This window comes from Tribolium madens, unplaced genomic scaffold (genome assembly GCF_015345945.1).
Source record: "Tribolium madens isolate multiple individuals breed KSU strain unplaced genomic scaffold, Tmad_KSU_1.1 Scaffold_3;HRSCAF=73;Tcas5.2_LG2, whole genome shotgun sequence".
Taxonomy (NCBI): Eukaryota; Metazoa; Arthropoda; class Insecta; order Coleoptera; family Tenebrionidae; genus Tribolium; species Tribolium madens.
The window spans coordinates 5,253,244-5,272,442 of NW_025401006.1; the positions used below are offsets into that span (position 1 = coordinate 5,253,244).

At 31.2% G+C, this 19,199-nt stretch overlaps 2 protein-coding genes and 1 long non-coding RNA gene across 6 annotated transcripts; all 3 read right to left on the reverse strand.

Annotated features, from left to right (window-relative positions):
- Positions 1-121: 121 nt before the first annotated feature.
- Positions 122-15,991, reverse strand: LOC123007288. Of its 4 annotated transcripts, none has more exons than XM_044402501.1 (6): positions 15,682-15,991; positions 7,116-7,309; positions 6,178-6,426; positions 5,510-5,699; positions 3,275-3,409; positions 122-1,325 (listed from the first exon to the last, which is right to left on the reverse strand). In XM_044402501.1, coding segments are annotated over exons 1-6 (900 nt in total). In that variant the 5' UTR covers positions 15,684-15,991; the 3' UTR covers positions 122-1,195. The 4 variants fall into 4 exon arrangements, with proteins under 4 accessions (XP_044258436.1, XP_044258435.1, XP_044258434.1 ...); XM_044402500.1 differs by lacking the exon at positions 15,682-15,991 and adding an exon at positions 10,349-10,481; XM_044402499.1 differs by lacking the exon at positions 15,682-15,991 and adding an exon at positions 10,197-10,430.
- Positions 12,892-13,821, reverse strand: LOC123007291. Its single transcript, XR_006412861.1, has 2 exons — positions 13,011-13,821; positions 12,892-12,961 (listed from the first exon to the last, which is right to left on the reverse strand). It is a non-coding gene; the product is annotated as an uncharacterized LOC123007291 (long non-coding RNA).
- A 1,920-nt stretch (positions 15,992-17,911) lies between the features above and the next one.
- LOC123007852 lies at positions 17,912-18,664 on the reverse strand. Its single transcript, XM_044403332.1, has 2 exons — positions 18,400-18,664; positions 17,912-18,102 (listed from the first exon to the last, which is right to left on the reverse strand). Exons 1-2 carry the CDS (start codon positions 18,658-18,660, stop codon positions 17,989-17,991), a joined length of 375 nt encoding a protein of 124 aa, XP_044259267.1. The 5' UTR covers positions 18,661-18,664; the 3' UTR covers positions 17,912-17,988.
- Positions 18,665-19,199: the final 535 nt, after the last annotated feature.

Sequence of the window (19,199 nt, forward strand, 5' to 3'; positions counted from 1 at the left end):
ATTAAATTCTTGCAAGATTTATGGCTGGCTATTTCTAATACTAATACTTATAAAAGGTTGATTGCTTTTTTTATGTGGAAATTAGGGGTAGTTGTGACGCCAAGGGAATGAAAGTCTGGTGTACATTTAATCTATTTATTGATCAATACATTGAATTTATGTATAGAATAAAGATCATTTAGCTGTAATCTCTTGGTTTTACAACTTATTTTAAAAGAATGAGCAAGTGAAATAGAGCCATTACTTTGTTAACAATTAAATTGTATAATATACACGTTGAGTAAAAACATTTTATCCTAAAACTAAATCTTAAAGTGTAATCAGCCTCGACATATAATCTAATTATACATAATACATATCACTTGTCGTACTACAAAATAATTTCAATTTTTATTATTTAGCTTTTTCTCAACAGAAAGCTAAATGAATAAAAATTAGGCGTATAACATATATACAAAAAAATTGCAATGAGATGAATGAATCTTAAATGAAATGAAAACGTTTCGAATTGGTTGTTTGTTGAATTTTGGCACTCAAGGACGGATAAAAAATTTCTAGTCATCTCATTGCAAACTAAGTACGGATTGGGTGTTTGAAATATTTATTCCTTTCGATATGTTTGATATGTTAACAATGTAAAAACAAAAATACGTTTTAAATAAATCAGTCTTGTGCATCTACTACAAACTTTCTCTTACTGTGGCAAAAAAGGAATAAATATTTCGTCAATTTTGTTCACAAAATATATTATGAAGAAATTGAGAAAAACTAATCGTTTGCGCCAACTATAGAAGCGACTAACGGGGAAAAACAGCCGTTTTGGTACACATGATATTGTGATGATGTCCCACATATCAAATTTCATGTGAAACAAATAAGCTACTGCAAAAAAATTACGTATAACATGATCTGAATCACAGAATTTAACCCATTGTCAATGCGATTGATTTAGTCTTGTCCAGACTAGAATTTAGCTCGTTAGAGCACGTTTATAGGCAAAAAGCCAAACTCGTGGAACCGTCCAACATTGACAAAGGTTTCAATAAAACACGTCAGTCTAATACAATGCCATTAATGACACTAAACATGCTAAACACACAACAAAATTCGATAAAAAAGATGACAATGTCTTTATAGTCTGGATTTTGTGAAAAAACACTTGGTTCCGCGAATGTTGATTGCTTTAATCAACCGGTCACCCTTTGTCCCCCGACGGTAATACAATCGAAACCGATTTTCGAGGACCACTTCGGGCCACTCGGTCGAAATTTGACTCCACGAGCTTCTCTTCGTCAGGGACTTGGACTAGATTCGGACTTCCTAATCTGCAACAAAAAACACAAGTGAAAAGAGGCCAAAGTAAACACAGCAATTAATGGGTACGTTGAAAGATCTGCTCGCATAATCGCCCACAATATTTTGTAAACTCACAAGTAACACTACACTAGTCGATGCGAAATTCGCTAAATTTTAGAAAATCAACTATTTTTCAAGCAGTTCCTAACAAAAAATTTAGTGGGTTTGTGTAATAAATTTTTGCTCTATTTGCACTTTATTAAATTAATTAAAAAATTCGTGCCTAAAGTTTACAGTTTTTTACTTTTAATTATATTTCGTTACGTTTGTTGAAATAAATGAGATTAATACAAAATAAGTGTAAAATTACCTCATCAAAAATATTTTTTTCATGAATTAAATGTCCACTTTAAAAATGATAATTAAATAAACGAAACTAATTAATAGTAAATCTTCAAATGGTCTAAATCTTGTTTTGTATTTGATTTTTTAAAACTTGTGCGTTGAGCGACGCGAATGGAGAACGCTATTTTTTAGAAAACAAATTCTGTGTTAAATATTTAAAAATTTGGTGTTTTCAGTTTATTTTCATTATTTTCTGTTTTGTTTTATTTTGATTATTATTATAGTTGTTCAGTTCTTTTTTTAGTTTTTGCGGTATTAAAATATACATCTTATTTAAAAAATAATAACTAAAAGATTTTTTCCAATTTGGTTGTGAAAAGTAACCATTGCGATATATCAATTTAGTTGTCAAATGTGCTTAATTTTATCACTAGCTATAAATACGACATTATTTTATCACTAGTGTTAAAAAGTGTGACATAAGGATAACAAATAACACTATTTTCATATAACACTAGTATGATTTTTGAAAATTATTGAATTCACAGATTTAAAATTCGAATTTGATGCCTATGCTTTTATGCACAATCAAATTGGAAAAAGATCTTGTATGAAACACGATGCAAAATGGCTGTTTTTTACACACGACGTTTTCGATCGCACGGTATTTATGCAACAAGTTGCAAAATGAGCGTGTTTTTCACGTCTAGTGAAAATAAATACCGTGCGATCAAAAAAAAAATAGAGCAGGCAACTACAGTTGGCAACAATTTTTGCTGGAAATTTTCCACACAAAACTGGAAGTGAAAATGACCATTCACCATTTTCATCTTGTACAGCATAATAACTTGCAACATATCTTGCAACAATAAAAATTTTCTGCTCTAAAGCGAATAGTATTTCACTCAAAATGAATAAAACCCAAACTTGTCAAAGTTTTCGCTGACATTTGAAGTCAAAAATCAAAAACATCACAAAAAGAAAATTTACTCTGTTTTATATTTTTTAATGAAAGAAGTTTAATTGTTTTTATAACTGGTAACCAAAAACAAACTTTTCTGATAAGTAGGTATACAGGTGCGCCAGAACTCGCGCCCCAGAGAAATTTTTTTGATCATTAGTATCATTAAATAGACATAAAAAATGTCAAATGTCAAAAAAAAAGTAAAAATCTTTTGACAGAATTTTTTAAACATTTTTTCCATGTTCCTGGTATATTATCTTACTTAAAATTTTGTCTGGGGCGTGAGATCCGACACACCGTAGATATTAAAAAAAAAGTGATAAATTGGTTAAAACCAGTAACACAATATAAATTTTTTTTATTATATTTTATCACTTATTTTTCTTATATTGGTAAAACAAGTTGCTTAGAAGAAAAAATAGTAATATTCAATTCTGATTTTTATCCAGTTTTTCTATTTAGCACCTGCTTTGTAGAGTAACTTTTATTTGTATGTTATTTGAGCTAATCTAAGTGTGAAACTTGAGACCAGTGTACCAACATGAGCAAAAAATAAAATTGCTTTGGTTAAGAAACCTTCAACTTATTCAGGTAAAGCCGCAAAATGGTCCCTTTGACAAAGCCCTTTCCCTTGATGAAGACATAATGATGTGTAAATGCGTCATTTACCTCTCAAACGCTGAAGGGGGCGGCGTAGGCGTCCGCGATAGAGGAAAACTAGCCACTTCTCGGCCAGCTGCCAACGATCGAATCGACCCAAAGGGTTGATCTGGCGATAACTGTGCCGTCACCGGGACTAGGCCACTGAAAATAGACACACAATTAATACAAATGACGTCTTTGGTGAATAAAACACTAGAATTATCGACATATGGACTTCTCTGAGGGGGTGTAATAAGTCGATTGTCTCGGGAGACTTGGCAGAGGATACGACATTTTTATTTTATGAATACTAAATGCATTTTTACCAGCGGATGCAAGTGCACTTACAAGCAGGATATTCACCTCGATTTTATTAACATACAATAGTTAAATGCATCGCCAGATGGGAATCATGAAGCACGTGAAACTAATTTAATTAAGTTGTTTGAAGGGATTCAAGAAACGCGTGGAACTTGTGACGGCTCAATCTTGAGCGGTAAATTCGTTACTTATTAAAGTTTCGATCAGAAATAGACTTTAGTTCTATTTTTGGACCAGGTGAACGCTCTTAACATTTATTAAAAGTTGATTATTTTTAGAAATAATAGTCGCGACGTGACCCAGAAATTATCAATTGATACTTTTGTAAATATTTGCCTTTTCGAACCATTTGTTACTTTATTCGGGCAAAATAACGTCATATATCTTTCCAAATTGATCAAATGCGAGACATAAAAATAGAAATAGATTGGATGTGAATGTGGGTGGCGAAAGAGAGAAGGTGAAGGGTAAAATGAATATAAATATGAACAATATTTTACGTGTTTTTGAGTTTTTTTGTTTTAGTCGTAAATTGCATTGTAACTGTTTATATTGATTATGAAATGGTGCGGAATGATAAAAAATAGACATAAAAACCGGTAGTAAAATATTGCCAGTTGCTCGATTTTAAATAAAATAAAAATTTTAAAATATATCTCAAGTTTTAAAACATTCATTTAAATGCAGCAACTGGTCGTTTGAATAGCCTAGTTTTTTTAATTTTTTAACATAAGTGGTGTCAATAACCACAAATACGTCAAACGTAAAAACGATAATCGATTCAAAATATTTATTATAAATCAATTTTGTGAAATAGTTTTAGGTGCTTTTTACTCTTTTATGTAACAATATTAGGTAACTTACCTCAAATAAGTACAAAAAGTTACTGTAAATGACCCTTGTGTTTTGCAGCAACTTATTTTTTGATTATATCTTAGACAACTATTGAGACACTCTTAACTTTAGCAAGTTTGATTGAATTGCTTTATTCCTAAGACTTTAAGATTAAGTAAAAAACAGAATAGATTTTAAGTCCCTAAAATAAGTCTTTTTCAGACATTTTTTAAAAAGTAGTTTGAAAAAGACTCATTTTAAGAACTATTTCAGAAGAAAGTTCAAAAAAGATTTAATTTAAAAACTAAAATGTTTGTTATTTTTAGGAGCGTTTAAAAAAATAAGAAAAGAAGAACTTGAATGTGTTTTTGGGAGCTTTACCAAAAACAATTTATTTAAAACACGTGCCTAGAAAGTTTTTGTAAACTCGGCTATTGCCTCGACCGGAAACAGCAACGATTTGTCCGAAAAAACTGTATTTAAAGTAGATAGTTGCAACAAAAATAACTACACTATCAAGTACTGTTTAAAATTTCAGTATTATTTTGAATGTTATTTATCTGAACTTATGCTTTTTTTAGTTTGAATTAGTGCAAGAAATCGTTTATACTTAAAATTTTTGATGAAAATCGGAAAAATTGGCTTTGTTTTCAAATGTATATAATAATAATAATAATAGAATAATTGTAAAAAAATCAAAATTAAACTTTAAATGTTATTGTTTCGAACTTCTTCTCCAGATTTGAAAATTTTTCGACGAGATTTGGTCGTATAATGAGGTGTTATGTGTAAAATCGGTTTTGTTATTTTAAAAGATTTTGATGAATAAAGTGATAGTAACAGATAATAATCAGTATTTTAATAAAAATTATAGAAATTTTGATATAGCGTTTGTCTCCTGTAGTTACAGGAAACACCCTTTGACATATTTTGTTATATTTGCTAAAAAAAAAAAAAACTCAAAAACGCACGATTCGTGAGAAAACTTCACTCTTTTTTCAAATCGTAACTCGCCATATCCTCTGCATTATTCATTACTTCCGCCTCTATGCAAGGCTATTGACATTTAATCTTTTTATCGGTGAGTTTATCAAATCAATAACTCACCCAACGGATCCTGAAGTAACGAGGAACGGTAACGGCGTGGGGCACTGACTATGAGGCGAACTAGCTAGAGAACTCCTCGTGCTCGAGACCTGACTGTGAGGACATTGAGGAGGACCCACTGCAATAGCACCCGGACCTCTTTTACGAGGCCAACACATTAAACATGTATTGCCACCCTTTTCAATAGCGGCTGAAAAAAAAAAACTGATTAGTGGTGGCATGTTTTGGATTGCATGCGGATATTTCAACAGCCGAAATTTATTACAATATTGCTATCTTAAGGTTAAACTTTGGCCATAAAATATGACGTGACGAGGGGTTTTAGTAGTCGGTACCTGGCTGTACCAAATGAAAAAACATCAGTGTTTTTATCATTTAAAAATCTTCAATTATTTCGTGTTATGTTAATAGAATGTCCCTGGATATGTCTAATTACCGCATGCAAATAATTTACCAAATGAACATTATTGATTTTTTCCGTGCAGAGTCGCCATAAATAGAATTTTCACTGATATTATTCCCCAGTTTAATTAGGTGTTTGGTGGAAGTTCCAATTTATGTAATGAGGCCCTCAATGACAGTTTATAGAATAACCACTGCGCATTTAATGAAAAAATAACACTCTATTACGATTTTTCCACGGTTCACTTCATGTTTGCAACACTCACCTATTGTTCTTGAGCTAGTTATGGGGCTAAGGGGGTAGAAATCTCCATGGAGGGGGCAGTGAAAGCCGATGGTTTGTTCTCTTCTTCGAGCTCTTCGAGTCAAAACACATAATACAAAACCAGCGGCTAACATTAACACACCGACAACTATACAAGCTGGTCCTAAAATCCGGGAATTACCCGTAAATGCAATCCGGGCTGCATAGTGGTCGGGCTCTTCGTCTTCCCCGGGACCACGGTAGGACGCAGCTGGAAAAAAGGGGCAAAAATGAAACCCTTTTTAAATCATTATCCTTTTTCTCTTAATTTAAAAAAAAAATAGGAATATATGAAAATAATGAGTTTTCAACACTAACTAATTCTTTATATTTTAAAACTCTAGGTAACAAACAGATGACACTCAAATAAAAGTCCACCATTCACTTTTGGTTATTTATTTAAACTTCTATGTTACAAAATTTCCTTGACAAGGTCGGCATAAAAAGTCATAGAATTTGAGTTGTTTGATCCTTTTGTTTTCCTAAGCTTGTGCATACAAACTTGTAAAACACGGATTAGAAAAAATTAATTAAAGGAAATCGTCACGCATTCGTAAATTGCACGGAACCAAGTCTACCTTACGAAAGAAATGTATTAATTTAAAATTAAATTACCCACTTGTTATTTATGCAAAATAATCAATTACGGTATGACGTAGAGAGCGAATAACAACTTTTATCTCTCATTAATGATTTATTGACAATATTTATCAATGTATAAAAACAGAATTGGTCCTTAATTTAATGGCCATGTATAAAAAAATTCCTAATTACGATAAAACGAAGGTAAATACAATTTTTCCCAAGTCGAATTAATTAAACCAAATATTAGCACACTTGTTGTGCAAGCGATATGGAATAAATCTTCCGAAATGGAAAAAACGTTTTTCTTTTGCTTACCGGTCAAAACACAGCCAACCAGCAGGAATAGAAATCCAAAAATTGGTAAAATAATCTGACAATTGGCGGCCACGACGACTCCGGCTACCATGAGGCCCCCTTCGATTTTCTCCACCCGGAGGCGGGTGATCGGCGCCGGACACCTCAATTTAGTGCCCTCCAGCGTTTTGGCGGTGTAGGAGTCTTCGTTAGGCCTGAAAACCAGATAAAATTAAATTTGACTCAGTCAGGAAATTCTTCCGAGTCAAAGCATTTTCCGCTTAGAGTGTGGTAAAAATAAATATTGTCCAGTTATTTTCGCACGATTCTGACTCAGTCACGGGTCATGTACCCAGCCAATAAATCTCATTAAGGGTAGAATAAAACCAATTAGACTTGAGTTAATTAAAGCAACTCAATACTCGGTGTTTCATTGTGTTCTTGCTTCATACGCGTCCTTAAAACCGTTAGTTTTTCTAACAAAGAACTATTGAATTTGAAAATGGAAAGTATAGATCGAGGCCAATTAAAAAGCCGATTTTTTACTTTCTCTGAAGAATACACGAAACTTGATCAATGCTGAAATTCAAATTCGACGTGCTTTCACTTTGATTGTCCAAAAATCGGATTATTTTCTAATATAAAGACAGTTATTCTGGCTAAGAAAATCGTAAACTTGGCTGCTTTGTGTTCACTATCAGCCAACAAATTTAATTTTGTTACGAATTTTTTGCCGTCTGCTTTAATTAAATGCACAAATGTGTTCTTACAAGCACAATAAGTTCGTTGAACTGTCAGATATTAAACACCAACTATAACAATAGTCCAATTCCCATCCGACAGTAAATCGTTTCATCCAACAAAGCCTGGAAAATTAATTATAAAGTCATAAAAGTCTCATTGTGTACGTTTTATGTTTCTATTTTGCAAAAGGTTCTAAGGTTTTAAGAAGATTTCTATTTATTTTCGGATTGCTACAGTGTACTATTTAAAAAAACAAACACGACATAATAGTGGCATAAAAATAACATCTATACAAGCTCTTAAGAAATGTTAAGACTAACAAATAATGAAATTTAAGACTTAAAACAGTCTCTTAGTAACTCAATACCGTAATTCATGAGCCGACATACATTCATGTAAAATCTATATTTAATTATTATTTATATTAAGAATAATCCTAGATTTATATGAAATTGAACGTAGGTTGCGGTTAGTGGGTGTCCTAAATCAATAAATTAATAATAAAAATTTCTAAAATAAATAAGACAAAATTAAAAAAGATTCAGAAAAATTGAAAATTGAACATGTATTGTGGCAAATTGGTCCAATGTGTTAGATTTCAATGTTACCAATCTAATAACATGATTAGAATTATTAATTAGTTTCATTGCAAGTTTCCTTTTAAAACGTAAACCATTTTTGCTTTTATTTTAATTGTTTTAGATTGAAAAACGGTCGCTTTTTTGCGACAGAGTAAAACAACCTTTTGAGTGGTGTAATGTGCTAATGTTATTTAGTTCTTCAAGGTTAGCAGCATGAGCATCATCCAAAATTTTAAGCAAAATGTCAGACATTCATGGCATGGTTTTTTTTTTGAAAACCAACTTTAGTTCTGGCTTTTTGAGTACTTTTAATAAATATGTAATATTTATGTTATGGTATTGATTTCTTCTTAAATACAGGGTGCACCAGAACTCGCGCCCCAAAGAAAAGTGCCATGTAAGGTAAGATACCAGAAAAAAAATTTATTCGATTTATAAAAATTTCGAAATTATGAGAGTTTAAATTTTGCACTTTGACTCTATTTCTGTTGGAAAAATAATTTTCCAATTTTTTTGCTACAGGCTATTAAAAGAGGAAACAAGAAAGCTGTATCCTAAATAAGTCTGTTTAATGTTATTTGTAGCTTTCATTGGCAAAATTTTTGTACATTTAGTAAATAATTATAAAAAACATATACAAAATCAGTACAATTAAATAGACATAAAAATGTCAAATGTCAAAAAATAAAAGCCAAAATTTTTTGACAGAGAATTTTTTAAACATTTATCCATGTTCCTGGTATCTTATCTTACTTGAGATTTTTCTCGGGGGCGCGAGTTCTGACACATCCTCTATACCTATTACAATTGATAAAACCTATTGCAAATGTCTGTAGCCATCTTGCAGCAGTAATTAAATTCGGGATTGGTATTAAGTACTATTCAGAGGGCAATTTGTAATAAACACAGCTGTATGCCAAATGAGTAAGCAAAATAATTAATTATAATTGCCCTTAATTTTTGTTTAGTCTAAACTCCTAAAGAAACACTCTCTTACTTTTTTTTTAAATGAAACAACTTTCTTGAGCAAAACTAGTTCATATTTCTGATTTTCTTCGTTTCGACTTCAATGGTCAAGACCGATCGTATTACCATGGCAAGAAACACATGACATATGTCGATAGTTACAGTAAAATGTTTGTTTTATTTATTTACCGTTACGGACTAGCAACCGCAAAAATTTTGAAACTTGCACGACACTGAAATTTTTATTCACCTGAATCGTGGTATTTTTAGTTTTTCTATTTCTGGGACAAATTTCCAATTTGTTGTTGTGCTTTAATTACAAATAAAACACGCACTAAATTTGGTAAATAATTCATAATTTCTCTGTACAGCAGTATTACAATTAAGATCTGAAGGACATCCATGTGCCCACAAAACGTTCCATAAATTAAAATTATGATATTCTACACAATAGTACATACAGGAAGAGTTAATGAAATAATTTGGTGTCACATTTAAAAATTGAAATGAAAGTTTGAGTAGAAACTCCAACATCTGTCGAGAAAGTCTCAGTGCGGGGTGGCCTAGCCGGAAAATAAACGGTTTACGGCCGGAAACAGGCCCACTTGGTCGAAAATGGTTGGGAACAGAGGTGAACAACCATCGAAACCGCTTGAATTTGCAGGTAAGCAACCGGTTGAATCGGTCGTTAACCGCCATAAAAAGTAGAACGGCAGGCAATGTGAAGGCCTCGAAGATGCGAATTTAGGAAAAATCTGGTGTGGGCTCGGCATGCAGAGACAAAGACACTGATACCTACATTCTGACATACCATGCTGGCTTAACTGTACAAGTTCCCAGATGGCCGATCGAAACTTTGCTTTTTTCACACTTGGACATAAACGTCATATTTTAACACGACAGGACACAAATCACTGAATGGTGGAGTGTGACGGACAAGGGGCAATCATCGTCATTCATTACCGTAACAAAGAGATATGATCCATAGTGTGAGAGCGAGGCTTCTAACCGGCTGCACGCGAACGACTGACTCTGCAGGAAAGTCGGTACGCGCTACCAGCGCTGCAGGAACTGAAGCTTTGTTTCAGCAGGACCGATAATTTTAGCAGGAGGTCCTTAAATGATAACAAGTTGATAACAATCGCAGATATGGATGATTTCGATTTATGACTCACGAAATAAATTAATGATGAATTTAGCAGGAATTGCCTATCAAACTTTGTTATGATACAAGTTGCAGGTGTTTGAAATTGAAAACGATTTGACTAGAATATGTTATCTGGGGATGACGTGTAATATTCCCACTATCGACCAAATAAATTGAATAGTCTGGAATATGCCAACTAAGGTTGTTTCGTTCAAATAAAAATATTGTCGCTGGTCTGCGAAAATACGATTGTTTAATATTAAACAGCCTATTTCCATATTTCTGTTATCTAACAAAAACTTTGACTATGACAATAAATATTTTGTCACCATTTTGACACCCACTTGGGTGCTGCAATAGATTAAATTCCTGTTGCAAAGTTGGTAGAGTCTAAACTAGTTTTTTCTTTATTTTTTTAAATTAAACGACTTTTTTTATTTATTAAATTTCTGACTAATGTAAAAATTTACAAGGTGAAAAATATTATGATATGAGAGTTTAAATTTTGCACTTTGACTCTATTTATTTCTGTTGGAAAATTAATTTTCCAAGTTTTTTTGCAACAGGCTATTTGAAGAAAAAACAAAGAAGCTGTATCCTAAATTGTAACTCTGTTTAATGTTATTTGTGGCTTTTATTAGCAAAATTTTTGTACCTATACTAAATAATTATAAAACAAAACATATACAAGATCATAAGTATCATTAAATAGACATAAAAAATGTCAAATGTCAGAAAATAAGTGTCAATTTTCTTTCAGACAGAATTTTTTAAACATTTTTTCCATGTTCCTGGTATCTTACCTTACTTGAAATTTTTTTCTAACTAAAACTTTCAAATTTTAGTTTCAAATGTCAATAATAATGACAATAAAGCGTGGCTTACATTGACATTTTTTGTATTGACATAAATTTGATGTCCAAAATTCTGTGTCCGCAATCGTACTTATTAAAAAAACTAATTGTTGATAATGTTCTATGAAAATATAAACATATTCTAAAAATAAAACTTGAAAGTTTTGTTTCTGCAAAATTTATTTATTTTTTTAAATGGTTGGTAATCTTCTATAAAAATATTAAAAATTTTAATTTTAAGATAAGATATACACTCGGATATACATTATGCTTGAAATTCGCAGAAGAACTTTATGATACTTTAATGTTATTTTCTCTCAACAGGAAATAAAAAGACGCTTTATTCTCTCGTTTTTGACTAATAACCTTGATAACTTTATTCCGTAAGAAAAAAAAACAATTTTTATTCTTAAAATAAACTGGAAATAAATGAATTGAATCTTTTGAGTGTTTATTGACATAAACAAACTACTTGATACCGATTTTTACTAAATTATTTGACATTATTTGACAAATTTATCATTTTCTTATGTTATTATTAATTTATTTTGTTAGGAGTATAGTTTTTCATGCATTTCTAGAATAAATATCGTAAATAATTATGTATTATATTATATTTATTGCATTTTTGTGTGTTTGTTAAGTAAAAAAGCACAAAAACGTCACAAATAACTTGCAATTCAAACCACATTTTCTTTCATAACTTTTTTAATACTAAATAAGCGTTTGAAATTATTTTACTAACTGAAATAAATTGAGTCAAATGTTATAGAATTATAAAAAAACACTCATAAGTCATAATGCTGTTCTGCGAATTATGGGTCACTCTGTATAAATTGTCCCTAAAAAATAGCAGTGAGGTTTTATACATTTTTTATCATTCACTAATTAATTTTTACTGAGCACAAATAGTCTTGTTTCCATTTTTTATGCTCACTTGTGTCTAAAATAGCAACATTTTTTAAACTTATTGGACTGAAATTGTTTAATTTGACAGAATATCTCATATTTTGAAAAAAATTAGAATTCATTCATACGAGTATTTTATTTTGTTTTAATTCGAGCTAGACAAACTGCTCATAATGTAAGAAACCCAAGTGGCCAAAAAATGACTATGAATCAAATTTTAGAACAGGTAAGAATGCCAACAAGGCCAATCTCTAAAAATAAACACAGTGACGTTTGTAAAATAATTATTAGACAAATACTTTGTTTATCCAGAATTGAAGAACAGTTCCAGAATACATTTTATAAATATCGTCGTGAGTCACGAGTGAATTCTACAACTTCTTTAGTTTGCACGAGTAAATAGATAAAATGCGTCCTCGCTCGAATAAATGATCAAAGTCCTTATTATTCTCGACATTTTGGCATGTTGAACGCAACTATGAATACTTCACTTATTACTAATAACCACTGACAAAATAAGAAAACATTTAAATTTTAGAAGACGTCACACACCTAAAACGTCGTAAGGAAGTGTCGCCAAAATAATAAACCATTACTTAAATAAAATTTATTGCTAATTTATTTCATACATTTGATACATGTCGTTTTCAAAGAAATACTGGTTTCCTGAAAAAAAATATTTTCAAAATTGTGAATTCTCGTAAAGTGGCTTTACCTTCAGAAATTTCTGAAAGCTTGTCGAAGAGTCCGTGCGATGATAAACACACAAAGAACTTGATTCATATCAGTAACGGCCGACAAAATCCCCAATTTTGCAACAGTCATACTTTTGGTGCATCTTGTGAAAATTGCCATGGCCGAACTGTCGTCAAATTCGAACTGAATTATGATAACATCGGAACTGGCCGGTAATGATGCAAGACACTTATATAAACATGTGGATTTGGGCCAAGAATTTTTTGATTGTCACCTTCATCAATGACTTTTCGAAGTAACACTCTTAAATGATAAATGTATCTTTGTAGAGGTGGCAGGAAAACTGCGGAGGCGGCCGATCAATGATTATTTTCTCCAAACTCCCTCGAGATTATTTTTTGCGGTAATTAAAACTTCAGTCGAGAATCAAACAAAATCACCAAGAACGATACTTGGCAATCCTTCATATTTATTTTTGGCCCTTGCCCTTGAACTGATGAACGCTTAAATAAATGCAATATAACATTTGATCACCCCCCGGATCGAATTATTTCAATTCTGGTAATGTTGAAATGATAACTTGGAAAACATTGATAACAGCAGTGTACGCAGCAATGTGCCCTTCAATTGCCAAGATAAAATTACAGTTTAGGAAGATTAAAGTGGTTGTAATTTTCCATAATTGTTTCTATTCCGCTTCATTTGAGCTCACGACCACAACAATGACAATTTTATTCTCTTATCTTTGATAAAGCTAAGACAAGAATTCTTTTTTCCAAGACCAAAACAAAAAAGCTGTACCTGTACTAAATAATTAGAAAAAAAACATATACAAGATCATCAGTATCATTAAATAGACATAAAAATGTCAAATGTCAAAAAATTATTGTCAAGATTTTTTGACAGAATTTTTTAAACATTTTTTTCATGTTTCTGGTATCTTATCTTACTTAAAATTATTCTCTGAGGCGCGAGTTCTGACACATCCTGTATGTAAAACATAAAAAGAAAGTTTTTTCCTCCCTTATTTCTCTCGCCTTGGACTCGTCAAATAAATAAAAGAAAAGAATAACTTTCTTCCCTTGTTACATAAATAACTATTACTGCCTATAAGCATTTAAATGGTGTTTTTGTACCTATTATTTTATAAATAAGATTTTTTATGAAAAATAAGATTTAAAACTAGGGTTTTTTCTTTTCATAATGAACTGAATAAAACATTAGTTGCCACTTATATGTCATTTTTTAATTGATTGAAAGATTTTAATTTTAAATAGATATATTACTGAACATAGAAACAGTGTTTTTTTATCTTATTTCTAAGTAATTATTTATGTTAATAGTACTAACATTTATAATTTATAAAGTTGAAACTAGTACTTTATTGATTTACTTAAGCAAACATTTGTAATTTACTGTTATTTACACAAATGTACAGATATTGTTTTTAATAATTGCGTCATTAGAACTATTGTCAAGATAGAATTCTACATAAATCCGATATTTCTCATCTAGGGACGGAATGGACGTCAATCACGTGAAAACTTTTATATACAGGTGTCCCCATCCGACTTTTCAATATAAATACAAAATAAAATTATAAAGATAATACATAAAAAGAATTTTTCGGATCTTCTATGTTAGTATCACTTGCAGAGCTTGAAAATAACATACAACTATATGTGAGAAAATGATTTCTTCTCTATATTCTTGCTGATTTTAATATTTTAGATTCTGATCTACCAATGAAAAAACTATACATTTCTTACTAGTAATCATTATTATTAGTTTTGATATTATTATAATAGTATCTATGTGATAAAAATGTATCTATTGATTTTCTTTCCACTGAAATAAATCAATTTGGGATTGTTTTAAGAAGTGAAGAAACAAAACAAATATTTAATAAAAAATCTAAGATATTTTGCCATTATGTGATTTTTTAATCAAGAAAAACAACCCCTCAGTTAGCTGAAGGTTTTTTCTTTCAATTATTTTTGGAACTGCCTGTATTTTTAGATATACATTTCCTACAATATTGACCTATCAATAATATTAATATAACATAGGTATATTTGTCATTAGTGATGTGATTAAATTTGTTCTGAATGACACTAATGACATTTTTTGTGTGAATCGGCCTTTAAATTAAAGATGCATTTAGACTTCTACAACCTACTTGATGCATATTAATATAAAAAATAGTATAAATGTCAATAAAGTGCCAACGTGAGAAATAAAGTAATGCGAGTGTGTTTTTTGTAGAAAAAAACTTAAAGAGCGTCGTAAAAGCCACATTAAAATTTTTAGGTCAATGAATCCGCAATTTATTTTTATTTACTACAAGTACCAGTGTGTAAAATACCGTTAAACGGTAGTCGGTTGTTAACAGCAAATACAATACTGACAAACTTGTGTGATTTTTTCAAGTTGGTAGAAAATATATGACATTATTTCCAAGTAGAGAAATTCCGTTTAATTATTTATAATTACGAGAAATCTAAAACTGAACCAGACGGATGAATTTAATATGAATCTAATCAATTCTGATTTATTATTAACATTTCAACGTGTCGTATTTTTAGGTCAACGTTGACTGAATTAAGAGTTCATTTTTTGCTCTCCTTCAGACATTTAGCGTCTCGAGTCGGCCACGCTGTATATGCCTAAGTACTTTTTTCGCTACTTACATCGAAATAACTTTGTGATAGACCCCCACGTTGCTTTGGTGATCCACCAAAGTGAAATAAGATTGTTCTTGGAGGTCAACGACACAGGCACTGATGTACTTTGTCAACACTGATTATCTGTTGATTATTTATCGGTTGGATGTCCAAAGACGTCAACACCATCTTCAGTGGTCGTTTCCGGTCGTCCGGAAGTACGTAATCGCGTTTTTGGATGTGTTACGAAGCCACTTTGGGTGAATTAAACGATTTGGCGAGAATGACAGACATGTCTATTCTCGCCTCTCGGCCTCAGCTGCACTGGCCGTTCTTGTGGAGCTTGTAGTCGACATGAAAAGCGAACCGCTTGCTACATCTGTTGGGCGATGGGGATGTTACCCCCTTTTATCGATCGCCGGCAGGGTTGGCACGCGTTCAACGGGTTTCACAGCCAATGGAATAAATCAATACGAGGTTCAAGGATGAGCTCCTGAGAGCTTTATACTTTATCCTTGGTCTTATAAAATAAAAAAATAAATAAATACTTAAATAAATAAAAAAACTTAAGCAAAAAACGCCAAAAAATGCCCTTGTCTATTTTGTATAACATAATTGTTTAAATTGAATTACTAGAACACTAATTTTTTTTTAATTACAGTAGTGAAGCTGGAAATGATGTATTGACTTAGTAAGTAGGTAACACTTTTAATAGCTTTCAAAAAAATATAAGTAAAAAAAATCCTTTTGGTTTCAAGTATAATGTTTTGAAATACTAGGAATTAAACCTTGTCGTATATGTTTATTTACTTTTTTTAATTTATTCTACTTTTAATTGAGTGATACTATTAAAAAAGATTTGCTCCGGATCAGGGATTGAACTCCAAATATTCAAGTTAATATTAATAACCTTTTGTGCAGTTTTCTCTTGTTATCAGAATAACAGTTAGAAATACTTCGTATTCCTGGCAAATCCTGAAAATTATTTGAAAACATGTATTCAAAAAATTTTTAAAATTCTGAGAAGCTTTGGATTCCGAAAATTCACTCTCGAGGTTAATAAACAACATTATGTGAATGTCGAATCTTTTAAATTAAATTATATGAAAGAAAGTTTTAAAATATGACCGAAAGTTTATATGTTAAATATAAAAGCACTTTAAATAAGCAAAATATTAAAAAAGGTCAAAAATATCACTACCTTATTTTTCTATTTAATTATTTGAATTGTTAGTATTTAAATTTCTCTTGAAAAATTCAAAAAATTCAAAGCAACGATAAAGAAGCTTTGATTTTTTATGCTCTTATAGTTTTTCTCTTTCTTATGCTTTGTTCTCTTATGCTCTTTCTCTCTCTCTCTCTCTTATTTGTTCTTACGCGTTTATGTGCTTTCTGTTTTTCTTATTATACTCATTAGAACATATGCACATGTTTTATAGCTTGCGCTCTTATGCGCCCTCTATTTTTTGACATTTATTTGAATTGTATTTGAAGTTGAATTAGAGAAAAATTGCTGACTTTATCGGTGCCGCTACACCACCACACCGTCGACAGTTTCCCTGCGCTAATCCAATATATTCAAATATTCCAAAAGTTATTTCTCGCGTACTTACGTTTTAACATTTTTTTGGGTGGAGCAATTTTAAAGTTTTAAATTTTTTCGATTTTTGGCAAGATTTGGATCGATTTTCGGCAGTTTTAATATTTTATCTTCAAAGAAATATTGTCCTATGCACTTAACAACTAATGACCAATTTCGCGTATTAATTTTAATGTAAAAAATTAAAGTTTTTTTATGATTGCAGAAAAATATGATTTTTCATTCATTCAAAAATGTTTAATCCCTTTTTCGTTCCAATTATTTTTCTGTTAAATGTGAAATTGTTTTATCATTTGGAATCACACGATTCATTTTTTTTGAGAGTAAATAGTTTCAACAACTATTTTCATTTCTGATATACTTACGCAATACTCACCATTTGTTTATAATTACAATTATATTTTTTTGCTTTGTGTTTAATTTCAATAAGATTAATCTAACGTTGTGCTAGAAACTAGAAATAGAAAAATTGCAAAAACGAGATCTCTCTACCTGCTGATATAGGTGTTTTACACATTGGGCTATCAAGCCTTTAGCAGTTGTTTCACAAAATATTTTAATTCATTAGAAGTCAGAATAGGACAAGGTTCGCACAAAAATAATTATATTTTTTATTTGAAATAAATATTATCGTAACTGCAGTAACAACTACTTGTGATATTTACAAACTGTTCAATAAATCACACGTTTTTAAATCTTGGACAATAAAAACATATCACATGTGTCTATACTACTTAATCATTCTTTTTATCCTGGACAACTAGCGGTTCTGTTTCTTCTCCCTCCAGCTTCTCCTTGTTTGGTTTCGTACCCTTGTCTTGCGCCTCCTTGTCTTTCATTTCCTCGTTCTGGAGATATTTGGGGAACCAAAAACAAGCACAAACAAGTTTAATGAAAACCCAAGCGGCACACGCCAACCCTAAATACGAACAAGACGAAAAAATCATTTTCCAAACATCAACCGACACTTTTTGAGTACGCATTTTGTTCGAATGTCTAGAAAATGGACATAACAACACGATCACAACAAATCCAAATCAATAAAAAGACAGTTTGATGAACTTGAGTATTCACGACCTCATCAATTACATTCTTGGCTACGCTCACGTTTATTTTTGACAAAAAAGTGGTGCAAGGATATTTACCATCACTCCGTCTTTTTTCAATTCTTCCATTATTTCTTCCAGGTTTTCGCCGTAGCTGATGCTGTTTTCGCGTTGGCGACGCTCGATTTCTTCTTGCATTCGCCGTAAACCGTCCTCGATTACGTGAAGATTGTTTCGTAATTGTCTCCTGCCGGTCATGAAACGGCTCACGAACCATAAACAGGCAAATACGCAAATTGATAACCACAAGCTTACACCCATTTTGAATTTTTTATTCGAACTTTCTTCATTATCCGACATTATAAGTCGGTTCAGCTGCAGTCGTAATACTTCAAATGAGAATAATTGCCGACATAGCAAGACTTGGGACACGTGGAAGAGAATAAGTCAATACTAGTTTAAAATTTATTATGAGAAAGTATCGAGTGGAAAGAAAAACTAGAGCAATAATAAAACTGTTATGCGAAAAAATCGAAAAATAATACACTACTCCAAAAAAAAATAAAGGAATAAAAATTTCCTAAATTTTTAAGCCCGTTTCCTGGAACCGTTTGATCAAAGTTTTGCGGAAGAATTAAAGGAACAATTGCACATATAAGGTGATTCACGAGGAATAATGAGCCTGACCAAATTCTTGATGCAATCACAATTACGTTTTCGCAAGTTGCTTTGCGACAAATGTAATGTTGGTTGCATCGAGAATTTGATCAGGCTCATTATTCCTCGTGAATCACCCTGTATTGTTTCTGAACATTGTCTAATCTTCACTAAAATGAAAAAAACATTTTTTTTCAATTTTGTCTTAGATATTTGCTAAAAATAAAAAAATTTAAACAAAA